Below are 24,763 nucleotides of genomic sequence, written 5' to 3' on the forward strand. Positions count from 1 at the left end.
TCACACACGGGAAAAGCACACAAAGGAGCAAAAGCAGCAGACAGCGTTCCAAACAGCAGACACAACAACCTTCTTTTTTAAAACTCCAGATAAGTCGGGCGAGGAATCCGGCTTCAAGCAATACTACTAAAACACAGCGTAAGAACTCTAATCCCCAGAATTAAGAGAAACTTGAGTCAATTCTTGCTTATCGCTGAGATATTATAGCCCTGTGGGCTTATGGGGAGATTTACCCGCGGGTTTTAGGTTTTATCATAGTGGATGAGGGGAAGGAACAACAGCAGAGGTATTCCCTTTAGAGAGAGAGAGAGAGAGAGAGAGAGAGAGAGAGAGAGAGAGAGAGAGAGAGAGAGAGAGAGAATGTTAATTTCATTTAGTAACCAGCGTAATTTATCTACACTTGTACAGTCATCCAATGTAATATTTTCCTGTAAACACAGAAGAAGACTTCTCTAAAACTACGTCCTGTAGAGCCATACTAGAATTAGTTATAAAATATGAGAGATAAAATCATGACCAAGTATCAGCTTCAATCTCCTTTGGGGTCTAGCAACCATCACAAAGGCTACTTAAAGAGAGACCCTACCGCTCTCTCTCTCTCTGTTGACCTTTCTCATTCATTAATAGCAAGACTATCTCCTACACGCTTCAGTATACACACGTGACCTTTCGTAGTAAGCTCGGAGGGAGATCAACTTTAAAATAATCGCAGAATGGTTTTAGGAAGGGAGCATTTATCTCTTTTCCTCTTGGGAACCATTCAACTTTTGACTTTTTCCTTTTCAGCTGTTAATCTTACGCAAGGTTAATTCCCCGGGGCAGTGAGGCAATTTCCGAATACTGAATGACATAAATGCATTCAGAATTTCTGCCAGCGAGATCAGGAGACGCTGCAAGAGCGTCATTCCTTTGTCAAGCAGCATCATATCCTCAGCAGTAGTTGAACAAACATCTAATTTCTCATATGTCTAACAACTGGTCAAGTCTTCGTTCCGGATACTCATGTTTCTAGTATGAACATCAAATTCTTGAAAAAATGAATGAATAACGAACGAAATGAGCTTTTGGTAGAAAGAAAAATAACCACTCAACCTCACGTCTTGAAAGCAACTTGCCGACAAGATCGTTTGAGTAAAAAAGGTTTCGATAAGATAAGAGAGTGATAGCTGATAGGGGATGTGGTCGTTTTAAGAGCGAAGGAACTCATACTAAATTATTTTGTCATCAATAGGATATATATCTAAAAAATGAAAATGAAACTATAATATGATTTAAATGAAAGGATATCAACAGGTCTCCTCACCCAATATTCCCCATTTGTAAAAACCTAAAGAGAAAACCTAATCTGACGATATATATCAAAGTGAAAACGAACGCAATCTTGGGATAAGCCCTGATTCAGTGCGTGTATGCTCTGCCGACGAAAAAGCACAATCGCATGAACAGACTGTGGAATTCAAATGAATCCTAGAAGTAGAACAAAATAGACAAATACTAAGTAGCATAAAATAACAGAGTTATACCCGAAAGACTCTTGAGAGCATAACTGTCAAAAGATAAACATCTTAGAAATGATGGAACACAGATTCCATAAATACTAGGCAATGCAACAATCGCCTGTGGACGAGGGATAGTTCTTGTTTAAACAGCCACACAAGAATGAATGGCCAGATGGTTTTTTCTCTCTATTCAGGGCTTTCTGGTTGAATAACATTTGCAAACTACTGCGCGATCTGTACTTCAGTCACGACGTGAAACACTCCTGTGACAACTACCTTGATAAAGAGGGAGGACCTGGTCTTCTTTTTTTCTTTTCATCCACGATATTAATCATGTATGAAAACGTGAACTGCTTCAGCTGTAGTCTTAGCTTAAAGAATATTTTACCGAAAAAAAAAAAGGGGGGGGGGGGGGTGGGGGGGGGGGGGGGGGAAAAATATTTAGCCAGAGGAGAGAGAAGAGAGAGAGAGAGAGAGAGAGAGAGAGAGAGAGAGAGAGAGAGAGAGAGAGAGCAAACTGATTATTAACGTAAAAAGAAATGTTTAAATAACTACCGATAATTAAACAACAGCATTGACGAGTATTAATAAAAAACAGGGGTTCTCTCTCCAGGCCAAATCATACAATTTTTATCTCTTTTAATCTCTTCGAATTTACAACGAAGGCTTCACCTAATCACTTCAGACACATTATTAGGGAATTCCCTTTTCATTAGCTGACGTATAGTGGCAAGCTCTGTTCGTAAGTACTTGTAATCACAGACGCATGACTCCTGTTCCTGCAGGAGTCACGGCTAAAGGCGCGTGAGATGTTACCAGAAGCAACGTATTTGCAGTATGGTTTATTGTTTCCCCCTCCGCTCCCTCCTTCAGCACCGCTGCCTCCCGTAAGGGGAAATGACCCCAAACTTTTATTGCGGGAAAAAACAACGGACACAATGCTCCCCTCACCCCACGGGTTCTCCTTTACGCATTCTCCGGCACGTGTCTCTTTCTCCCCTCACCCATGGGACGTTTCCCTCGATTTTCTTTTCTTTATTTCCCCGCCTCGCACTCCTTCTGCAACGACTTGCGTCCAGTCCTCCTCCTCCTCCTCCTCCTCTTCCTCCTCCTCCTCTCATCACCCCTCCTCCATCTTCCCTCATCCACAACAATTACTCTCTGCAGGCCCACCCTCAACCCGGGTCCCGGCAGCGGACCAATATATGATCTCCAGCAGCCTCGCGAAGCTAGCCGTGTGTCCCTCCGTAAAGGCGGTATAGGGTCGCTGAAAGCCTCCTATTTTAGGACTACCTGGGGGCAGGAGAGGACCATCCAACGCTTGAATTGTTGCTGTGGTGTTGGGGTTTGCTAGAGACGGGATAAACGAGAAGGGAGGGGAGGGAAGGGGCCTTGGAGTGGAATGATGAGGAAAAGAAAATGGAAGGTGGAAAGATATATAGAAAACTCGCACCTCAGGTGGCAAGAAGATGCCTGGAAGTAGGGATTGTTGCTTGTTTCGCGCTCTTCTTTACACAAATACGCTCTTAGTTATCGGAAGCCCACATGTAATTCTTTAGGATTTAATATATATATATATATATATATATATATATATATATATATATATATATATATATATAATATATATGTGTGTGTGTGTGTGTGTGTGTGTGTGTGTGTGTGTGTATGTGTGTGTATGTGTTTTGTGTTATGTATATATATATATAAATACAGAGAGAGAGAGAGAGAGAGGATGGGAGGAGGAGAGAGAGAGAGAGACGAGAGAGAGCGAAGGATAGAGAGAGAGAGGAGAAGAAGAGAGAGAGATGGGTAATACTTTAAACAAAAAAAATGCAGTAACGGGTGTTACAATCGCTCAGACCAATCTGACTTTGGCCCATTGCAGGGGTGGTACAATGTAAAGTTTCATTTCTCTGCAAAAATTCCGAAGTAATTTGATGAATAAGTAATCAGATTAACAAATCTCTCGGTCCAAATGTCAACTGGTGGTGAACCTGGAGTTGAAAAAGAAAAGTAAATCTATGACTTACTCTGAGGGTAGACGAGCCAAGGGCAGACGCCCTGCTGGAGTGACTGGTTTCTGTTGAAGTTGCAGTCATTGCGAGGAACTCATGGCCTTGCATTCGAACGATACCGTACCCATCGCTTTTGTGCGTCCATTTGACCATTCATGTAAAATGCAAAATATGAAATTCGAGCGAATGGTCTTCTAAAAATTGCACTGAAAACAATAAAAAAGTTGTCGCGGAAATTGTGTGCGCCCATTATTTCATATGACAATCATTTGGAGGTCCAAGGCTGTTTCAATACTTAGCCAGTTAGATGGATAATGTGAGCAGGGGCCCTGTCCTAAGGCTATAAAAGAGATGAAAAGGTCTTGTTTGGACCTCCGGACTCTTTCAGACTGCAGAGAAAAGCAAACGGGCAAGAAATATTAAATAGATAGGACATGAGCTTTATCGGTGCTATAGAAATTCAATGAAAGGTCAAATATTTAGCTCCGTGCTCTATTTTTTTCTTAGTACAGTGAGAAAACCAGAACGCGAAGTTTCGTCGCATGGTGTCACCCACACTGGACAGACCTCACAGGAGGTTGCCAGATGCGGTGCTTCTGAATCCTGGGGGCGGCTGCAGAGTGACCCCTGCTGTGCAGGCTGTGCCACTTCCACTATCACAATCTTGCAAAATATCTTATAATTTCGTCTATTATAAAAGAACGGAATAGAATTTAAAATTGAGGTCAAAGGCCAAGCGCTGTGACTTAAGAGGTCATTCAGCTCTGAAAGAGAGATTGACAGTAAAAAGCCTTGAAAGGTGCAACGGGAGGATAACTTCGCAGTTGCACTATGAATCAATTGTTAGAAGAGGGTGGAAAGTAAGATGGATGAAAGACTATGAACGGAGGAACAGTAAAAGGAATCAAAGATGTTACAGCTAGGTGCCCAAGGGAGGCCGAAACGAACCTAAAGTAATGCCTACCGCGCACTGCAAGAAGCGCACTGACGGCACTATTCCCCTACGGGCTTTCTTATTATAGAGAGCTTTACCTGTAACAGATGTGGCTTGCAAATACTGCGGTTACAAGGAGAAAGGGTTTTGCTGAGTCAGATCTTTTTGCTTCTAAATAAATATTCTTTGAAAACATTCTTAGCTCTATATAAAAAAGGAGAGAATTCCTTTCTTTGGAACGCGTATTCTGAAGAAGGTTGACATCGGACACGACCACCACATCGCTGAGAAGCACAAAAACTCTTCCATTTTCGCTGATAAGTATTACAGTGCTCCTTGGCTGAGTTGAAGTTGTTTCCGTTATGGCACTAAATCTTCATTCGTTGACCGTCTCATTTAGTTACTCCTCCACTCCGGGTCTGATCATCTCTGGAGATCTTCGCTTCACCACGAAAATGTGAGCGCCATAAAATAGGCGATCTAGTCATTCTGTAATCACTCATTTTGGCGGCAGCCTCTTCAGAAACCAAGACTAATATGACTGCAGAAGAGAGTTGATCCAGTTTGAGTGTCTCTCTCTTAAGAGAAGATTTAAATCATATTTTTAGTTGTGTGTGAGTGTATTTTCTCTTGGGGGAAGAGCAATATAAAAGAGCAACCTATAAACTGCATAGAAACTAGGTAGAGTGATAAAATAAATGTTTTAAAAATGACTTGTATAAATTGTTTTACGCTATGAAGTTTACAAAAAAAAAAAAAAAAAAAAAAAAAAAAAAAAAAAACCAACGTTTTTCAAATCTCACCCAAATTGCATCTAATCTAATAGGCAGGTAATAAAATGCGCAAGTAATCTCAAATCTTGTGACGTCACCACTTGAACTGCGCAGTAAGGCGAATTTTGAAGTAAAAGAACTATATTATGGTAGCAGTAATGAAGCCATTCTGAAAAGCCGTAGCTTTGTTCTTACATATAAATGTGAAGGGTTTGCAAGTGTGTGCGTGCGTGTTTATTTCTGCACCTATGCACATGGGAATCTGTGTACCTGAACATTCTGAGAGAGAGAGAGAGAGAGAACAGACAAATTTGAATTTCAGTTCCACATGGTATAGATATACATAGATATGACCCTCCATCGATTACTGCGAGACACGATCGAGCAATGACACATATTAATGACCTGCAGCAACTTTTTGACGCAGACATAAAAAAGAAAAGAAAAAAAAATTCACTCTGGGGACCATCCTTCATCTTTGGTTTTCCCGCCAGATTCATATAACTCCCGGGGAGCTCTCTCTCTCTCTCTCTCTCTCTTCCTCTCTCTCTCTCTCTCTTCCTCTGTCTCTCCTATTTTCGTCCCGAAATCCACCTCACGCGGAACTCTATTTTCCCGCCAAAAACTTTGGCTCAGGAGGCGACCGTTTCTATTTCCCAGGTCGGGCCCTCAGGCGTCAGGATCAAAGAATTCATCTTTATGATGATGCAAGAAGAAGAAGAAGAAGAAGAGGAAGAAAAAGAAGTCAGAGAGAGAGAGAGAGAGAGAGAGTGCCGCTGAATGTTACAGAGTGCACCGTATCAAAGAAGCAAATGGCGTTTATGTAGTGAGAAATGATAAATGAGGGATAGACGTGAAAATCTAAGTAAAAAAAAACAATAAATAAGAGAGCGTCAAATGAATTTTCTATGAGCACTAGATTTGATTTCCTGTACTTGAAATGGTCATTTAATATACAAAGGAACTGCTACAATATTCTTGTGATTCCCACTGACGGTCCAAAAAGGTCGCTTCTGAACATTCACCAGGAATCGTTTCAGAAGTGGAAGACCAAAGAGAAGACAAACAAGTTGTAACTAGAAAATAATATTCAAAGTACAGACTCTCTCTCTCTCTCTCTCTCTCTTAGTGAGAGAAAAGATGGCCATAAACAGAAAAATCACGAAAAAGTAGGATAAATGCAGACATCCGGAAGCCGAATCCTTAGGGGTTATTTGATGTCCCCTTTTACAACCTCCAATCGGCCCAACCCACTCCGCCCCCGAGTGAGTTCCGGCAATTACTTTGCATCATTAACCGAGTTAATGAGAGAGAGAGAGAGAGAGAGAGAGAGAGAGAGAGAGAATAACAAACAAGTTGCTATCAGTCAGGAATCGAGCGGCGAGACGAATGTGAGAGAGCGAGGCGGTGGAAACAAAAGGCGGGTTGATATTCTCTTCTGATTGAGTTGGAGGCTGAATGGAAGGCCGGCGCTAACATTAATACGTTTTAAGGGTTCACAATACCATTTACAAACATCACTGGATATGCCCTCTGTTCCCAGCTGTTTGCCTCCCGTTGCCATGGCGACCGAAGTGCCTCCCCATTGTCGTGAGGGAAAGGTTGTGAAAAGCGATATGGCTATTGGAGTGAGCAGTGCTCAATGGATTCCCTCACGCTAATGAGAGAGGCGGCCGTTCATTCCGAAAAATGCTGTCGTGTTGAACCAATTACTCCGGTTTTACCGATCCACCGTGATTAGCTGCCACCAGCAACCAATTAGCCTATATTCAGTTAGAATGAACATGGTACTCCATATATGCATGTACATTTCCAAGGTGTCGAAGTGCACAGGTGAATTGCCGACCGCCGATTTTAGGCAAGTAAAATGAATGACGAAAGAAATGGAAAAAACTGAAGCATTATTTGCTAGAAATTTCATCTTCCTCATTTACTTTCTCCAATAACACCAGCTTTAAATTGACTTATATATTGTGCAAGAAACAATCAATCTAAGACTGGAATGTTCGAATCTATTGAAGTACTTATAAGTCAATGCTCTTTTCATATTAACACTGGCATTTGACGCCCTGGAGTCCCTGTTTCGAGATCCGGTCTCTTGATACTCGGCTGTCCCAAAATACACCCACCCACAATTTGGTCGCCTGCAGATACAGAATAGAAATGAAATTCTTGGTGCTCGAAAATGCTGCGAGTATCCTGATGGATGTGACACTAATGAAGATGGCTTTTTCAATCAAATTCTACGATCCACGAAATAAAAACCGAGGTGACGTGGGACTGAAACACATATTGTGGAACTGACCAAGTGCCGCTTTCTTATCGGCATAGACTGATAGCTATGTATTTCTTCTTGAGGGAAACCGAGGCAGCCTTAGGAGACTTCATATCTAAATGGCGGTAGAACTCAATAACGTAAAGATAACGTCAACGATAAGGACTGATTCTGAATACAAAAAAAAATAAAATAAAAACATGAGCCTTAAACTTCTGGCCACACCAAAGATCACTAGATTTTCTATTTTCTCGCAATGCTTATGTTTTGGAGCGAAAAACCACAATAGACATCGACCTAGCAATCAAAAGCGCTTGGAATGGCAGCTCATCACCAGGCAAAGGCAAAATTTGAAGAAAGACGGAATGTCCAACAGCACTGCTTCGGATATTTTAGAGATCTTTTATGATCAGCATGAGCAAAACCTACATGGCTGTTAGGAAGAACTCGCTCAGACAAATATGATTAGATTAATTTCCCATGCCACGTGAGTGGTTGTTCAATGTTAAATTAGGTGAAGTATTCCATTTGGGAAAGTGAATAACACGAGGGACGACCCATAGATCTCTGCGAAATTTCATTGTCATATTTTCGAACGAATGGCAGTCGTTGTGTATTCTTATAAGCGGCAGATTTCACGCGTTCCACATTACACAAACGAAGAAAATCCTGGTTCAATACAAAAGCTGAGTATCTGTGCCATAAGGAACAGGATATAAAGCGAAAAAAAGTTCATCTAAAACTGTAAACATAAAAAGCGCCTTCAAGAGACATGAAAATTATACAGAACTATGAACCTAATGCGTTATACGAACAGAATTGTCCTATGTTGTTACCTGTGAAATCTACATTACTATCTTACACTGATAATGACTGAAATACTTCGGACCACGAGAGAGAGAGAGAGAGAGAAAGAGAGAGAGAGAGAAAGCGAAAAATACACACGTCATTTCCGACTAATATACCAACTCCACGTGGCACGGACGAACACTCCAGGGGGGTGCAGGACCCAAGCCCGCCCTGGGATAAGACCAACTTAATGTACGAGCAAATGTATTGAATAACACTACTCATACCTGACCCCTCCTTTGCCTTTTGGTTATATATAATGGAATTACTGCAAACGTTCAAACTGGGCAAGTATTCATTTGAAACAAATATAGAAGTCATTCATTAGTAAACGAAATTGCCTATGTGGAAGGGTAAAAAAATCCACTACGTCTCTAACCTCTGCCTGGTTGCATTTTTACTGATTCCATCCTCTGCAAGACCACTTAATTGCAACAGCCTTCGATTTTCACTTCCCTTCTGTTGAAAGGGTTTGTATATCATATTTTTTTATGGGAATCGTACATAAGTATAAAAACACTGACCTGAGTCACGCTCTCTATCAAATTAGTCTGTAAGATTGGAACTCTAAATGAAAGTGCATACTTTAGCTAGCAAATACATTGAAGAGGAAACTGGTGATTAACAAAGCGATCACATTAACGGTTACCGAAAATATTTTATGTTGAAATAAATAAGTTTTATTCTAATTTAGCATACACAGATTTGTACTTTTCTATACCTCTGGATTTTTGGCGTGTCAACGATGCAAATAAACAAAAGATAACTTTTCAACCAAATGCAACACAAGATGAAATCTACATACTCAATCGAAATACGTCCGCCCCAACTACCTCAACACTACCCACTCATAATAAATAATTTCTCACACTCAAAAGACGAGATATTTGTTGAAAGGTCCTCGTGTTCTCTTCTCTCAGATCTTGCCAGCTTCGTACCCTCGGGTGATTCTCATTTCAGCTTGCCCAAGACTTCCTTCCCAAGTTCATCTTCGATCTATAATAAGTCTCATTTTATTTCACTCAGGTATTGGACCTGACTCCAAAGTTTCTATTTCTCTCTCTCTCTCTCTCTCTGTCTGTCTGTCTGTCTCTCTCTGTCTCTCTCTCTGTCTGTCTCTCTCTCTCTTGGCATTTAGTATTCCCCTCAGACCGGTACAGGACTTAAGATTGTGTGATCGTAACCCTCGGCCAGAAATTGAATTTGAGGTCCGTCTTTTCCTTTCCCCTTCCGTAAGAGAGAGGCGTAGACGGTCCTGGGGCAAGTCAGGTCAAACTTTGTGAGGTCAAGAGGTGAATGGCTAATGGAAAAGAAATGGGAACCTCTGGACGGCTTCTTAAGGAGACTGTGGCTGGACTTCCCACTCAATTTTCTTTCGCTTTAGCTACTCCAACTTTTCCTTTGTTTTTTCTTTCCGTTTTTTCAACCTCTCGATTCAATGGCGAGATTAGAAGCGGTCCAATCTGAAACGAGAAACCCGAGATCGACACCACGCGGGAGCGGGAAAGGTCATTTAGGTTCCTGTCCACAGAATTTCATTGTGTCTTTGCTTGAATCGACGGTGGTGGGTAGCTAGTAATAGCCTCCTAGAATGAAATGCTGACAACCGGAAGGTTACCACTCTCTAGACTCTAGAACTAGGCTAGCCACTTAGGGAACAAAGGCGTCTAGATACGCGCGCGCGCGCACGCTCAAACAGACATATACACACACACACATACTATTATACTATATATATATATATATATAATATATATATATATAGTATATAGTATATATATATATATATATATATATATATCTATATATATACTATAAAAATATATATATATATATAGGTATATATATATATATATATATATATATATATATATATATATATATATATATATATATAATTTCATAACTAATTAATGTCATTTAATCAGCTATTATGACAATGGCAGTCATACTTATAATCCTGTCATCATACTTTTAGTTAGATTATGAGGTAGGGTAAGAAGGAAAACAAACAGCTTATCAATACTGAAGTTTAACTTACATATACTATGTTATTCTATGAGAAATGGAATACAAATAAATAACAACGCACAATGAAAGCAACAATTCATATCACCAAGTCCAAGGAAATTTCTGTTCAATGTCACTAAATGCATTGAAATATACTCGTCAATGATGTCATTCATAAAAAAGAGAGCTCATCAGGCTCTCTAAATAAGGCTTCATTCGTATGATACTACTTCTGAATACAATTTGATGAATTACGTTCAAAATAAATTTACGCTGTTGCCTATTCGAAACCGGAGTTATGCAAGATTTTTGTGTAAATAGCAGCTTTGATGCGCAAAGGCTGCCAGTAAGTGTCAGGCGAGGAATCGAAACTGCGAGGGAATCTAAAAAAGGAAACAAATCCAAAAGGGGAAGGAGGACGCATAAGAAGAGAGGGGACTTGCAGCAAGGTGAGGGATGGGTGCTGGGGGAGCAGGACCTATCGGGGAGGGAGTGGGGGTCACGGGAGGAAGACCCTGGAGGGGAGGGTTGAGGAGAGGGCTTGCTAGAGCCTGCCTGTAAGGGACAAGGAAGGAGGTGGACTCCAGAGGATGGAGGCCCTTGATAGGGGGAGGGAGGCTGAGGGATGAAGAGTCAGAAAAATGAAGAGCCTCCTCGGGGTGAGGGTCGGCGGCTGAGAGCGGTGGGAGTGAGAGCAGAGATTCATACCGAAGTCAAATTCCAAAATGAACTTTGAAAGTCAATACGTAACTTGGCAGAGCGTAAGATGACTGGAGATAAATAGACGCATTCCTTGAGCATCGTTCGGGGAACTGTTTCTCACCAAAACACTTCTGCAAAAAGACTCACTTTTTGTAGCTGGATTTGCGGAAAAACGAGGACGGTGGAGAGTTCAATGAGGAGGAAGGGTTAAGGGGGGGGGGGGTTGCGGAATGAGGAGAAGCTGAAAATATATATATACATATATATATATATATATATATATATATATCTATATATATATATATATATATATATTGTATATGATTTGAAGAATTAAGATAAGATGATTATGAACTAAACAGGAAATTGAAATATTTATATATATATATATATATATATATATATATATATATATATATATATATATATATATATATATATATATATATATAAAGATGCGTGTACGTATGTATATATATGTATGCAACTTCAATCTAGGGAATAATAATTTGATATAAGTTACGAACAGAGTACTTAAAAATGCCTTGGAGTAAAAGGCAAAGAATCTTACATGCTATTTATATATAAACATATATTGAAAAAGAAAACCCACAAATTCAATTTGTAACTTGTTTACTTCTAAGTATTTACATTTAGTTTTACTCCACACTCGAGTACTTTCAGGCCCTTCTGTGGCCCATTCTCAAGAGATGTTTGGGATGTTAGCCTGGGTCAAGGCCCAGCAGTCTTCTGGAACTTCTTCTCGTTGTGCTGTCATTTATGCGATGGCTGTTCTGGTTTTCTGAGAGTTGCCAATTCCCTCTTGTCGCTCTGATATCCTGAGCTGATGGTCAATGGGATTCACCCTTGTGGTAAGGGTGTGGTCACCGAAAGTCTGTTGGGCAGGAAACCTAATCTCCAGGTCAGCAGGGTCAATCTTAGCTCTTTAATATCAAAGCTCGGCTTATGGGATCTTCTGAGGTAAAACCTTTGTTTCCTTCAATTACTTTAATCTCTCTGATAAGTGCACCTTCTACTACCCTCCTGTGACTAATTTTGTTGCTTTTGTATATAAGCCTACTGTTTTTGAAATCCCATCCTATGGTCATTTTCCCAACAATGTCTAGCTATAGCACTCCCCTGAGAGTTAAGCTGTACTGCCCTTCTATGTTCTTGGACTCTAGTCCTTATTCCCCTACCTGATTCCCCCACGTATCTGTCTCCACAATTATTGCAATTGATTATGTATACCCCGCTACATCATCTATATTACTGTCTTCTCCTTCCAATTTATTTTTACACACTTTGTTTTTTAAGGTATTATCGAAGGTATATACAAATTTATATTGACTTTCTTTCATTTTTGAAGTGATTTGTTTCATTTTAGGCATAAAAGGGAGGGCAACTATTTTCTTATTTTCTTTATTCCATGTACTCTCTACATTCGCTCTGTAAAATATTTTTCTAGCTTTGTTGAGTGCCCTTTTTTTGAACCATTCCGGGTATGCTAATGCATCGAAGCTTTTATCGATGTAATTATATATATATATAATATATATATATAATATATATATATATATATATATATATTAATATGCATGTATAAACACGACCAACCTCGGTCGACCAACAACTGTCACTTAGAATTTACTCTTTCGTCAACAGAAGGGTAATGGACTTCAGCCAAATGTGACGAAACTATTTCTTCCCTCTTAGGAATCGAACTCGGAATCTCTCACAGGTGAGACGAACATTCCCATGCAATTGAGAGGACACACACACTCATACATACAAATGTATAACATTCAATATATATATATATATATATATATATATATATATATATATATATTATATATGTGTGTGTGTGTGTGTGTGTGTGTGTGTGTGTGTGTGTGTGCGTGTGTCAGTGTTATTGTATGTGTTGTGGAAATATAGAATAAACGATCTTCTTTTCTTTTTCTGAGCTTAATCCACAGTCAGGGCCGCTGTTTGTATTGAGACTCCTCCTCAGGCGATTTCTGTCTTGAGCGGCTCTGTCCATAATTGGATTTTGGTAGATTATTTTTTAGCAACGGAGACTTCCTGCCTCCAGCCCTCTTATGAGCCGGAATGGAAGCGGCACTGGGTTGGGCTGGCTAGTTAGATTTTATTGTTATCCATTATTTCATGTTTTATGTAAAAACACAATAATGGAAATTAAAAAAAATGTTGCAACAGAATTAGCGGGAGAGGTATTAAGGTCCAGCACACCGCACTCGGGCAGTAATTGCTTTTAAAACTAAGATGCTTTGTCCACTGCAAACGCAAAATTGAAAAGAAGGATCATAATACGTATTAATATAGGGAATACCTTGCATCACTGAGTAGGCAATCCACTATCAATAACTCTTACTGCCCACTTTACTTAGACACAAATAGAATGTACTCTGATTCATGGGATACCGATCGATGCCTTGTGGCAGAAGTCTTCATGCAATATAAATCAATGATAACACATACGCAAATACGAACATACAAATATATATATATATATATATATATATATATATATATATATATATATATATATATATAAATTATACACACAAACACACACACGCACAAACACACACACATAGATATATATATATGTAGTATGTATGTATTTGTATGTATGTATTGTATGTATGCATGAATGTCTAATGCGTATTTATAAATTGAAGATTCCAATTATTGAAGCTCGTACAATTATAGATACTATAACTAACCAATCTCAATGTGAAAAAGGCCCATCCAGCAACAGTCCTAGATATAACGGGTAATTGCTTTGAAAATTCTACATTTTGATGTTGAATATATATCTGTTATTTTTAATTCACTTGTTTTTTGCACTTCAGGGCCTGAAAGTTAATTTTTGTTATTCTGAACATAAATATTCAATTTTTCCGTGAATGCTCAAACTGAGAGTTTGAATGGTGTTTGCTGATTTTGAATTTAATTGTTAACCATTTTTTCGATTTTTGAGAATAATGCTAATTATTCTTAGAAACCGGCCTGCTCTTAGGTTTGAAATGTTTTCCAAGTTCTGAGGTTTAAAGCGAACTTTCTTGTTTAATTGGGAGCTTGGATGTACATAATTTACGGAACTCTCAGACGACGATGTTTTCTATGAATTCTGAGATTATGTTATTTCTTTTATCAATTTTGAACCCGAAAGTTGAATTTCGTACTGAATTCTAAGCTTCAAATAAAACTTTTCCGAATGCTGAAATTATAGATATTATTTTCTGAAAGTTGAGCTTGAATATAATGACAGAACAGAAATAGTAGGTTTTATAAATCCATTTGCGCAATGATGCCAATGAATGAATGAGGAAATATAGGCCAGTATCATTATTCATTCATTCCCTCTCGTTGCTCCTCCATCGACTGACTCTTACGCAAACTAAACTTTCAACGCGTTGAAAGGAAATCCAGGAATGACTTTACAAGGTCCGGTAACACGGAAAGTATGTAACATGAAAGATCAAGTGATGAAAACATTCCATTCGAAATACCTAGGCTCTCGATCGCCTTTAATCGATTATCATTGACTTAGAACAGTGCAACTGGTGTATTCTGAGCTCAGTGCAATGTGAGGAAGAAGCGGCTCCAAGGAAAAAGCCAATGAAGAATCTTACCGCGAAACTTTTCAGGGTAAGAACATAAGTAAGATACGAAGAATCAACTTGGAACGTGATCCACAGAACACCAAAACATTTCCTTCCATACAAACTTGACTATTTCCATGGAAACCATGAAACTGAGTTCCATTCAAAAAAATCTAAAGCAGTCGCTACCGTCCACGTAAGCATTCACTTTCAGACCTCACCAGTTTTATGGCCAGGCAAACTCAAACCATCCTCTTTGATAACAGCCCAAAACATTTGCTTCCGCATAAAGGTAAACCATCTACACGTAAGCAGACAGAAATTGAATTCCGTAGGAGTCTGTAATAGTTGCATGTCCGCAAATTACTCTACCTGAAATAATGAGGAAATTTCAGTATTATGCACAAATAACAAAACTATCAGATAGAGCCAAACATATACTTACATACATACATACATACATACATACATACATACATATTATATATATATATATTATGTGTATATATATAATATATATATATATATATATATATATATATATATATATATATATATGTGATATATATATATATATATATATATACATATATATATATATATATATATATATATATATATATATATATATATATATATGCAGATATCTACCTATCTTTCTATCTATCTATCTATTTATCTATATACTATATATATATATATATATATATATATATATATATATATATGTGTGTGTGTTGTGTGTGTGTGTGTGTGTGTGGTGTGAGTGTATGCTGGTGCCGACGGATAAATTCGTAAATATGCACAACTACCGATGAATAAGTGTTTGCATGTCTGACAAGCACGATAAATTTGAGAAAAATACTCAAATTTGTATATTTATAAAGGTTAGGTCAGGTTTTATTGCCTTTGATAAACATGCTGGAATTTAAAGATATTTTCTGTTAATTATTCATAATAACCAGTAATAATTCATACCTATTATGCTTGGGCTACATTTAATTACTTTTAGCATAACATAAAAGAAATTTATTCATATTTATTGATAACTATCATAATTACCAATTCATCACGTTTACCGTAATGTTCTGTCAGAGAGAGAGAGAGAGAGAGAGAGAGAGAGAGAGAGAGATCACAAACCCATAACCGCAATAGCCATGCTGAAATGAAAACACCCTAGGACACATGAAGCTGTTATTCCGGAAAATTAATCTGGAATGAGGCACCACGATGACAACAGTGAAATCAAAACATCATTTTTGGACACTTCAAACAACTGGCCGGATATTATTTTCTCAACAATATCCTGTGTTTACCACGACGCCCTGGACTCGGGGTCGGGGTAGGAAGGCACTGCTGATGTGGCTGCTATACAAACATCACTTTTTTTTTTTGTTCGAAGAATTGTGTTCAATACAGAACTCGTACGTACCACGTTTTTAACGCGTACGTGCTGGCTATGACTCCGCTTTATAAAACGAACATTAATTCTTAGGAAAGTCCTGCAAATGCTGGTGCAATATTCGATCATTGTAATTCTGGGAAGAGGTTTATCATGATCACTATTCTCGATCTGTATATATATATATATCAAGTATATAAGGCCAATTAAAACTCTCCGGTTTAAAGCTAAGGACTATATTTCGGTGGACTGACTCCCACCCTTACCAAGTAGTAAATGACAGAAGAAGTTACATTAGCGAAATATATAATAGTGGGAGATATGCCCTTAGGTGATGCCTGCGGCCACTGCTAAGCCGACGTTGGTTCTATCAATTGTCTTAATCCGCTTCATCGTTGTCTTAAGGAAAATATTGTCTATATGGTCAGAGTCCCAGGCTCTATTAGAAAGGTTGATCCTATTATCTTGTTGTTTTATGTGACGATAGCTGTAAAAATGTATGTATGTATAGTTCTGATTATTAAGACATCTAAAAATTGAATTTTGGTATTCTCTAAATGTCTTAATCATCAGAACTAATAACAACTTCAAATTCACTGTCTCCAGGAAAGCGACATTCTCACTTTCATACATACATTTTTTACAGCAATCATAACATTTCAGTTAAACTCGCCTTAGCAAGTAACTTATTTCTTAGAGCCTTGAGAATTTGCTCCCCAGATTTTCTTAAGAAAGAACTTGAAAAAATCGGAAATCAACTTAACTTGCTAAAGAACCCGAGGCACATAACAGAAAAAGCCATACATAAAGCAAAGAGCATTTTTTTTTCACTAAGCCACAGAAAACAAAGGAAAGGAACAATTCACAAACGAAATTATAATCCCTCACGTGGATAGGATAATTCACGAGAGATCACGCAAACATTAGGCCACCCTAACGCTTTCCTCTTTACTTATCCGAATACATTGGGGAAATCCTTAATTAACGCTCACTTGAAACCAGTTTACAAAGACGCAGGAGTTTATGAAATGCCCTGAGCTCTTCTACTGTCTGCATCATAAGTTGAAAAACTTGAACTTAAATTCACCTCATATAGCTATTCTTATTGTTATCCCGAGTCAGCTATCTAGGATAAGCCAGCCTTGTGCTGGCACAGGCTCTCTGTCTTCAGCAGTCCGTAAAGGAGTCAATGGCAATGGCATATTAAGTTTGGTAAGCGTGTGGCCAGAAACCATTACGCTGCTTTTAGTGTTTTTGAGGTCAACGTCATTTGGGAAACTACATGCTCTCACGCCTGCCCTCAAACGCACACGAATACATAATGTATAACAGAACTTTTGCAGTGAATTTGTGTATACTTGTAGACGACACTTAGCTAGCCGACATGAACCCCGTATCAATCTGCACTTTTCAGGATCCATGCCACAAGACTACACACATGTCTTTTATGTTTGAATCTGAGTTTCATCACTGCAGTTACCTGCCAAAACGACTCGCCTACAGTTTTCACACAACTTTGATGTCAAGAGGAAATGGCGATCAAGAAACGCTTGCAGGTTTCTTTCGGTCTATCTGCTCACGTCCTCCTGATAGCCTTAAAACTTTCCTTTCCTGGGGATCCCTTCACAATTTCTTTTGCAGCGTCCAGGTTTAAAATAATAGTCTTCAGACATGGCTTCTGTTCTACCTGTTCTAGGATAGTGTAGACACAACACTGGCCCTGTCAGAAATGGGATTTTGCAAAAATGACACCCGTCATAAGCTGGAATTAAGGAATATTCCCTAAGATTACAGATTATATTCTCACGACCTTTATAGCTGAAGTCTTCACGGGTCATTCGATATCAATCATCTTACATTTAATACAGACCAAAAATACACAGTTACAAGGGAAGTTTCACTGAATCAACATAAAAAAGTCATCGCCTAAACGGCGTCGAACTTATACCTTATTACACAAACTCTATCCTACATTTTGAGTGGCGCTTTCCTATTATGAAATGAAAATAGAGAAGGACGACGTAACACACAGATACAGGTGAGGGGGACAGGTGCCGCATCGTCCTGACCGTTCAAAGTAGGAGAGGCATAAAAGTAACGTTTTATGACTAATCCTACATCACGTTTTAGCCCTAAAGGGATTCCTTCCCCCCTACACTCTTACCCATACTTCAGTATTCAATTGCCTGGATCTTATATATATATATATATATATTATATATATATATATATATATATATATATATGTATATATATATATATATATGTGTGTGTGTGTGTGTGTGTGTGTGTGTGTGTGTGTGTGTGTGTGCGCCCATGAGTGCGCGTGTGTAAGCGATTTAACAATAGGTAGTTTATCCATGGAAAAAATAAATGACAATGACTGCCATTATATTCGTCCTTTAACTGCTGAACCAAGGAGGAGGCCCGTGCAGAATTCTTCCACGATATTTAGCCGCTCCATATTCCTCCGCGTAAGACTACTCAGAAAAGTGTCGAATACTCCTCCAAACCCTTCGCCAGACGTCAATTTTATTCACTCTTGCTTCCTGAATACAAAATACCGTCCGTTCCAGTACCTCTTCCAGCTTCTCCCTCTCACGCACACTCCGGACACTTAAGCATACACACAAATATATATATATATATATATATATATATATATATATATATATATATATATATATATATATGTGTGTGTGTGTGTGTGTGTGTGTGTGTGTGTGTGTGTGTTGTGTGTGTGTGTGTGCATAGTCCCTTCCTTTAAAGAAAGCGGTTGTTACTGCAACTAACAACGCATTTTCATTGAAGACTGACGATGAGGCCTCTTCACTTGAAAAGTATTATTCTAATTAAGAGAGCAAAAGTGGGATCACCATTCTTGTCTTCAAAGAATTTCTATATTGGAGGAAGAGCACATCAAAACAAAGCAAATCTTCTCTTGATTGATATACCGATGAAGAAAGAACTAACACACCTATTGAACAATAATGAATTAAATACTATTGGATTCAAAGCAAGTTTCCTATGAATACATAATGGAGGGCGAAATCACAATCAACTTTCAGACGAGTATTTATTGAACTCAAACTCAGCTTCCAGGAGATTTATTTAAATCTAGACTTATAAATGATTAAAATGTCACTCAGTTTGTGTTTATGGGCAAAAGACAAACGCTATCCAAATTCAATCTTAGAACAGCATGAAACTCAAGACCCACAGGCCAGAGCAAAACCTGAAAATCAGTTAATCTTAATTCACGTCCAAATGAAGAGTTCATGACTAACATGAAACGATGACCTGTCAACGATGACACTCGAATCCCTTTTGTACTTATATCAAAACATTGATCTAAACGGATATCTACTCGATGATTCGCTTTTCTCCCGCACCAAACCCCAAGGAGAGTTAGGACACAATCACTTGACAAGGCTGAAAGCTTCATCATTCTCGAACCATATCCTGGCGTCTTTCCCACCTCCTAGCGTCAGGCAAAATGGTTCCTCCTCTCCAGTGGATGCGTAGAACTTTAACCAGTCAACGCAATTACCCCACCGACGCTATTCAACGACCAACCGAGTGTCAGTCTTTTGAAAGGGGCGATACAAATGCGGCATGTTCGACGGGTGTCTCCCTGGAAAGATGACGTGACAAGGGTTTTGACCATTCAAACGATGGGAGTAACTGCCTGCGTTTCATTGCTGATCAAATTTGATGCGGTTATGATATGATATCATGTAACATGTGTAAACATTCATATAAAATCGACCTTAAATGAACAGAATGCCCGTATTTATTTATTAACATCAATACAAGTCACAACAATTTTCTTTATTTACTACCATCTATTGCAAACTAACAAGGGGATAAAAATAATAATGGTTTTCTTATTATTATAAAAAATCACCTAAGAACGAAGTCGACTGTAAAAATAGAAAGCAAAATTCCATATTAAAGACATGTGGGTTTCTTAAGGGAAATAACGCAGTGACTCTGAGACAGCAATTATGACCATAGAAACCTTGAAAATATTCTCACAACCTCTATTAATAATATATTAAAACTAGAGAAGTGTTACAACAATTTCAAAACAACCATTATTGTGAATTTGCCAGTTATTCCCATATCGTGCAGAGAGAGAGAGAGAGAGAGAGAGAGAGAGAGAGAGAGAGAGAGAGAGAGAGAGATCTTCAGTTCCCATAGTAACAATGTGATGATTTACTGTTCGTGAAATGTCTGCTAACTTGGGGAACAAATATGCTCGCTCGAATGAATTCTGTGAAGGGTTTAATCTCTCTGACCGTTCTTGATCTTCGTTTGTAAGCATGGGAATAGGTTAGCAACGATAGTAGTACTAACAGTACGCTCTGGAGCCCCTGCTTATGCCATCCTTTCACAGTGAGATGAGGGACAAACACCACGCACAAGTCCTCCAGTCCCAAGTCAGCTTCCCACAAGGATAAAGGAACTCACTGCAAGACCTCAACGACATTCACAAAGCAAGCCGCATTCGCTACTATATGAATGTGAAGGAATACTCAAGCTTCACGCTAGTACTAGGGCTCCTTTAGTTATAACATTCATGGATCGATGGCATCCCTTCTTTTAGTATATTTTCCTCCTTCTTTTTGTATATTTTCCATGATTACTACGTAGGACAGGACCAGAAAGTTTCGGCGCCTCCTTCATTCAACAGAATGGCTAAACAACTATTACTATTAGCAACGTCTAGGCCATTCGGTCACTCATCGATTTGCTAATTAATACTAAGTTCATTTCCTGAAACAAACAAGTATTCTTATGCTAAAATCGGTAGTCTAAAGCCAGCCCTCGGATGAGCTTCGTTGTCTCCGGTAACCACGCTTATTGTTATTTATCATCGTTTGTTGCTGCTGTTATTGCATTTCATTTGTAAACAACATCGGGCAACAACACATTAGTATAAGATAAAAAAGCTCGAGCAAAACTAAATATTTCTTCTCTATGGCTGCAAACTCAAGAGGCCAAGCAAGGTAATAAACGCAATACAATACTTAAAGGCGGTCCATGGTCTCCGCATTTTGTTGTACATAACAAGCACGAGCCAGTTTAACTTCAGCAAAACAATAATAAAAAATTCAGTTTCTCTTTCAATATCAGAGAGAGAGAGAGAGAGAGAGAGAGAGAGAGAGAGAGAGAGAGAGAGAGAGAGAGAGATGAAAAAAAATTAGATAAATTTATAATGGACAATATATTGACAAAGAAAATGTACACTATTATTATACTGACCGCCAGTCAGATTATTGAATCTAGGGGCCTGATTTTAGCGGCATTTCACAGAAGCTTATTCACTTTCTTTTATGCGACAAATTCAGCTGCATAGGCTTTCCTTTTCATTATTGTCTCATCCCATTCACTGGTCATAGCACTTCAAAAGTTTCTGATTGATTTGTAATTGGGAGAATTGGGGGCTATCCCAGAAGACGATGAATTCATGGGTCTAGGGCTCTAGGCTACGGCTCGTACAACTGACTTGGGTGTTGCGCCGGTGGTATATTGAGAAAGGTTCTCAGCAACGAACTTGGATTATTCAGTCAAAACGCGGCATTTCCTTCAACACTTTCTCAAGTGGGAGGAAATATATTTTACAAAATGGAAGAGATACTCGTATACCTTTAATGCTTAAGATGCTATATCCTTTAAATACACCAGATCCTGACTTACAGCTCTTTATAATTGTATGAGGTACCAACTCAACCGACTACTTTGTCACTCCTTCCATTTCAGTAAATTGTTACATTTCCCACTCAAAAGGCTTAAAACTAAATGGAAAGCATTTTCTTTAATCAACGTTAAAATATTTAAAATGAAAATATTAATTACGCAGGTTACTTACTTTTTCTCCATTGATTAAGATTAGAGAAAAATATTGAAAGCCTAGTTCCCATTAAGCTCATGGAGTTATATGACAAGTATATTAATGTAAGCAACTTCTGCAAAGCTCTCAATACATATATTTCTTTGCTGGGTCTCTTCGACACACCAAACATGAGCACCTGCAGACCGTTCCTATACTCTGGCTTCTAGAACGAGAGGTGTTCAAAATAAGGAAAACGTGAAGTGAAAAAGGAAGCTTTTTGATGACTGTATTGAATAAAATGACCTTAAAGAAAACTGGTGAAGAATGTACATAGCTTCTAATATTGATTATCCTGATTCATTCTTAACAATAATAAAGAAATGCGTGGCTTACGCCATTCCACATCTCCGATCGTCTCCCTCAAGGCAATAATGGGTATCTAATCAATTATTTTTAACATTAAGGAGCTTTGAACATTTTATCAGCAAGGATGGTCAGATCTCCTCACCGAGATTCCATCATAATCAAATGCAGCAAATGAGTCTAAATTGATTAAATCTCCCAGATTTGATTTGAAAAATGTGTTAACTCTTTCCTTTACTATAAAACTGACCTCACCTCAGCACTCGAGTATAGTAGTGGTAGCACACCACTCCAGATCTACTCTAACTCTTCTTACCGGTACTTTCAGCAATCTTTACGATTGCTCCTGAATGTCTTACACTAACATTGTACACATTGAAACTATCATCCTTTCAATATTTTATCTCGCAAAACTTGTGACAACGTCCTTTGGTCTTTTCCTTACCTCTCTCTCCTGTCCGTCCCAATAAATATCAATTGGCCACTGAAGGTATGATGCAATTATGTCTGAGCGCTACATTCACACTGAACCAGTCACTCTTCTGTTAGTGAACAATGATAGGAATCTTATACCACAACATTCTCACACCGAGTCTTATTAATTCTGCTCTGAGGCGGATTCTCTTCTCCATTACATCGTATCTAAAATAGGAGCAGAAGGAGCAGTACTAACAACAATAGCAATAAAACTATAAACAATAACCACCGACGCATTATCAACAAAACCCATGAAAAAACGACAAGAATTGCAGAAAACTTAATAATAATAATAATAATAATAATAATAATACATTAAATAAATAAATAAATGAATAAATAATTACAAGACACGGGCAGGGACAAAGAAAGGTAAAAATGGTGTCACTCACCGTCCAGTATCGAGAATAGGAACGGGTATGGAGGTTGGCGAGTTCTGAATAAGCCAAGATGTGATCACCCATCCGCCAACGGCACTGCCCATTCCTCCACCCACTCTGCACCTGATCATTCCGAGGCCTCCGATGGATGCCGTGGATGCTTCCGCCGTCACCGACACGTCAGACATCAGCACTGAAGGAGAGAGAGAGAGAAAAAAAAGTAAACAATAAGAACGATTATGGTCATCATTTCATTTGAAAATATGTGTGGTTACCTTAATTAACTCATGTAATCTCGTTTAATAACAAATTACTAATACTATACTTATATATATATATATATATATATATATATATATATATATATATATATATATATATGTGTGTGTGTGTGTGTGTGTGTGTGTGTGTGTGTGTGTGTGTGTGTGTGTGTGTGTGTGTGTGTGTATTTAATGTAGCACGAAAGTCTACATACTTGAGCATATCATAAAATCCACGTAAGAAGGTGAGTGAAAACCGGGACTTGGGACGAGTCCTGTCATAGTTTATTCTACATTTTCAAGTCCAAACTGAGTAGAAACATAGTTTACAGAGCTTTATATACAAAACTAAATAGTGGTGGGGGGAGTTACAGTTTCTTGATTCAGGCAGCACGTTTTCCAAACAGAAATGACAGGGAAAGAGGATCAAGAGATAAACCAGGCCGGAGGTTAATGTTTCTGGTTGCTGTGGCTTCAATGAATACAGTTTCCAGAAGATTTCTTTTCTGATAGTTGTTGGCCTTGCAGATTATAGGGTACTACCCACCCCAGTTAATAGCATGGCCTGTCTTAAGCCAATGATCTGAAATACCATTGTTTGTTTGGCCTCTTTCAATTGCATTGCAGATCATTGCCTTAAGACAGGCCATGCCATTCACTGGGATAAGTACTCTATAATCTGCAAGGCCAAAAGAAATCTTCCAGAAACTGTATTCATTGAAGCCACTTGCACCAGGAATTTTAACCTCCGGCCTGGATTTTCTCTTGATCCTCTTTCCCTGTCCTTTCTGTTTGGAGAAAAATGATGCCTGAGTCAAGAAACTGTAACACCGCCCACCAATATTTAATTTGGTATATAAAGCTCTGTAAACTATGTGCATGTGCGCTTGCGCGTCTGCGTATGTATGTAGTTTTACTTTATCTATTTACCACGCGAAAAAATCCAAAACGTCTTTTGAACAGCCGGAAACTATTCATTTGTATCTTTACTTATCTGTACTTCCTTTTGATAAGTTTTTTCAGAGTTGAAGTTCAGCCTAAATTGTTTTAAAATTTAGCAGACAAATTAGTTTATTACTCGCAGTCAGTAGTGATATATGTTTATATATACAAACATACATACATATCTATAACTATATGTATATATATATAATATATATATATATATATATATATATATATATATATATATATACATATATATATATATATGTATATATATATATATATACATATATATATATATATATATATATATATATATATATATATATATATCATATAGTTATAGATATGTATGTATGTTTGTATATATAAACATATATCACTTCTGACTGCGAGTAATAAACT

The 24,763-nt window shown here is 38.2% G+C and overlaps 1 protein-coding gene across 1 annotated transcript in view; it reads right to left on the minus strand.

The window, feature by feature from the left end:
- LOC135222604 (cell adhesion molecule Dscam1-like) overlaps nt 1-24,763 on the minus strand; it is a 677,404-nt gene that overhangs the window by 229,017 nt on the left and 423,624 nt on the right. Inside the window, 1 exon segment of the mRNA XM_064260698.1 lies at nt 23,166-23,346. Within this exon segment, the coding sequence (XP_064116768.1) occupies nt 23,166-23,346 (181 nt within the window).

Source organism: Macrobrachium nipponense, chromosome 8, assembly GCF_015104395.2.
Source record: "Macrobrachium nipponense isolate FS-2020 chromosome 8, ASM1510439v2, whole genome shotgun sequence".
Lineage (NCBI taxonomy): Eukaryota > Metazoa > Arthropoda > Malacostraca > Decapoda > Palaemonidae > Macrobrachium > Macrobrachium nipponense.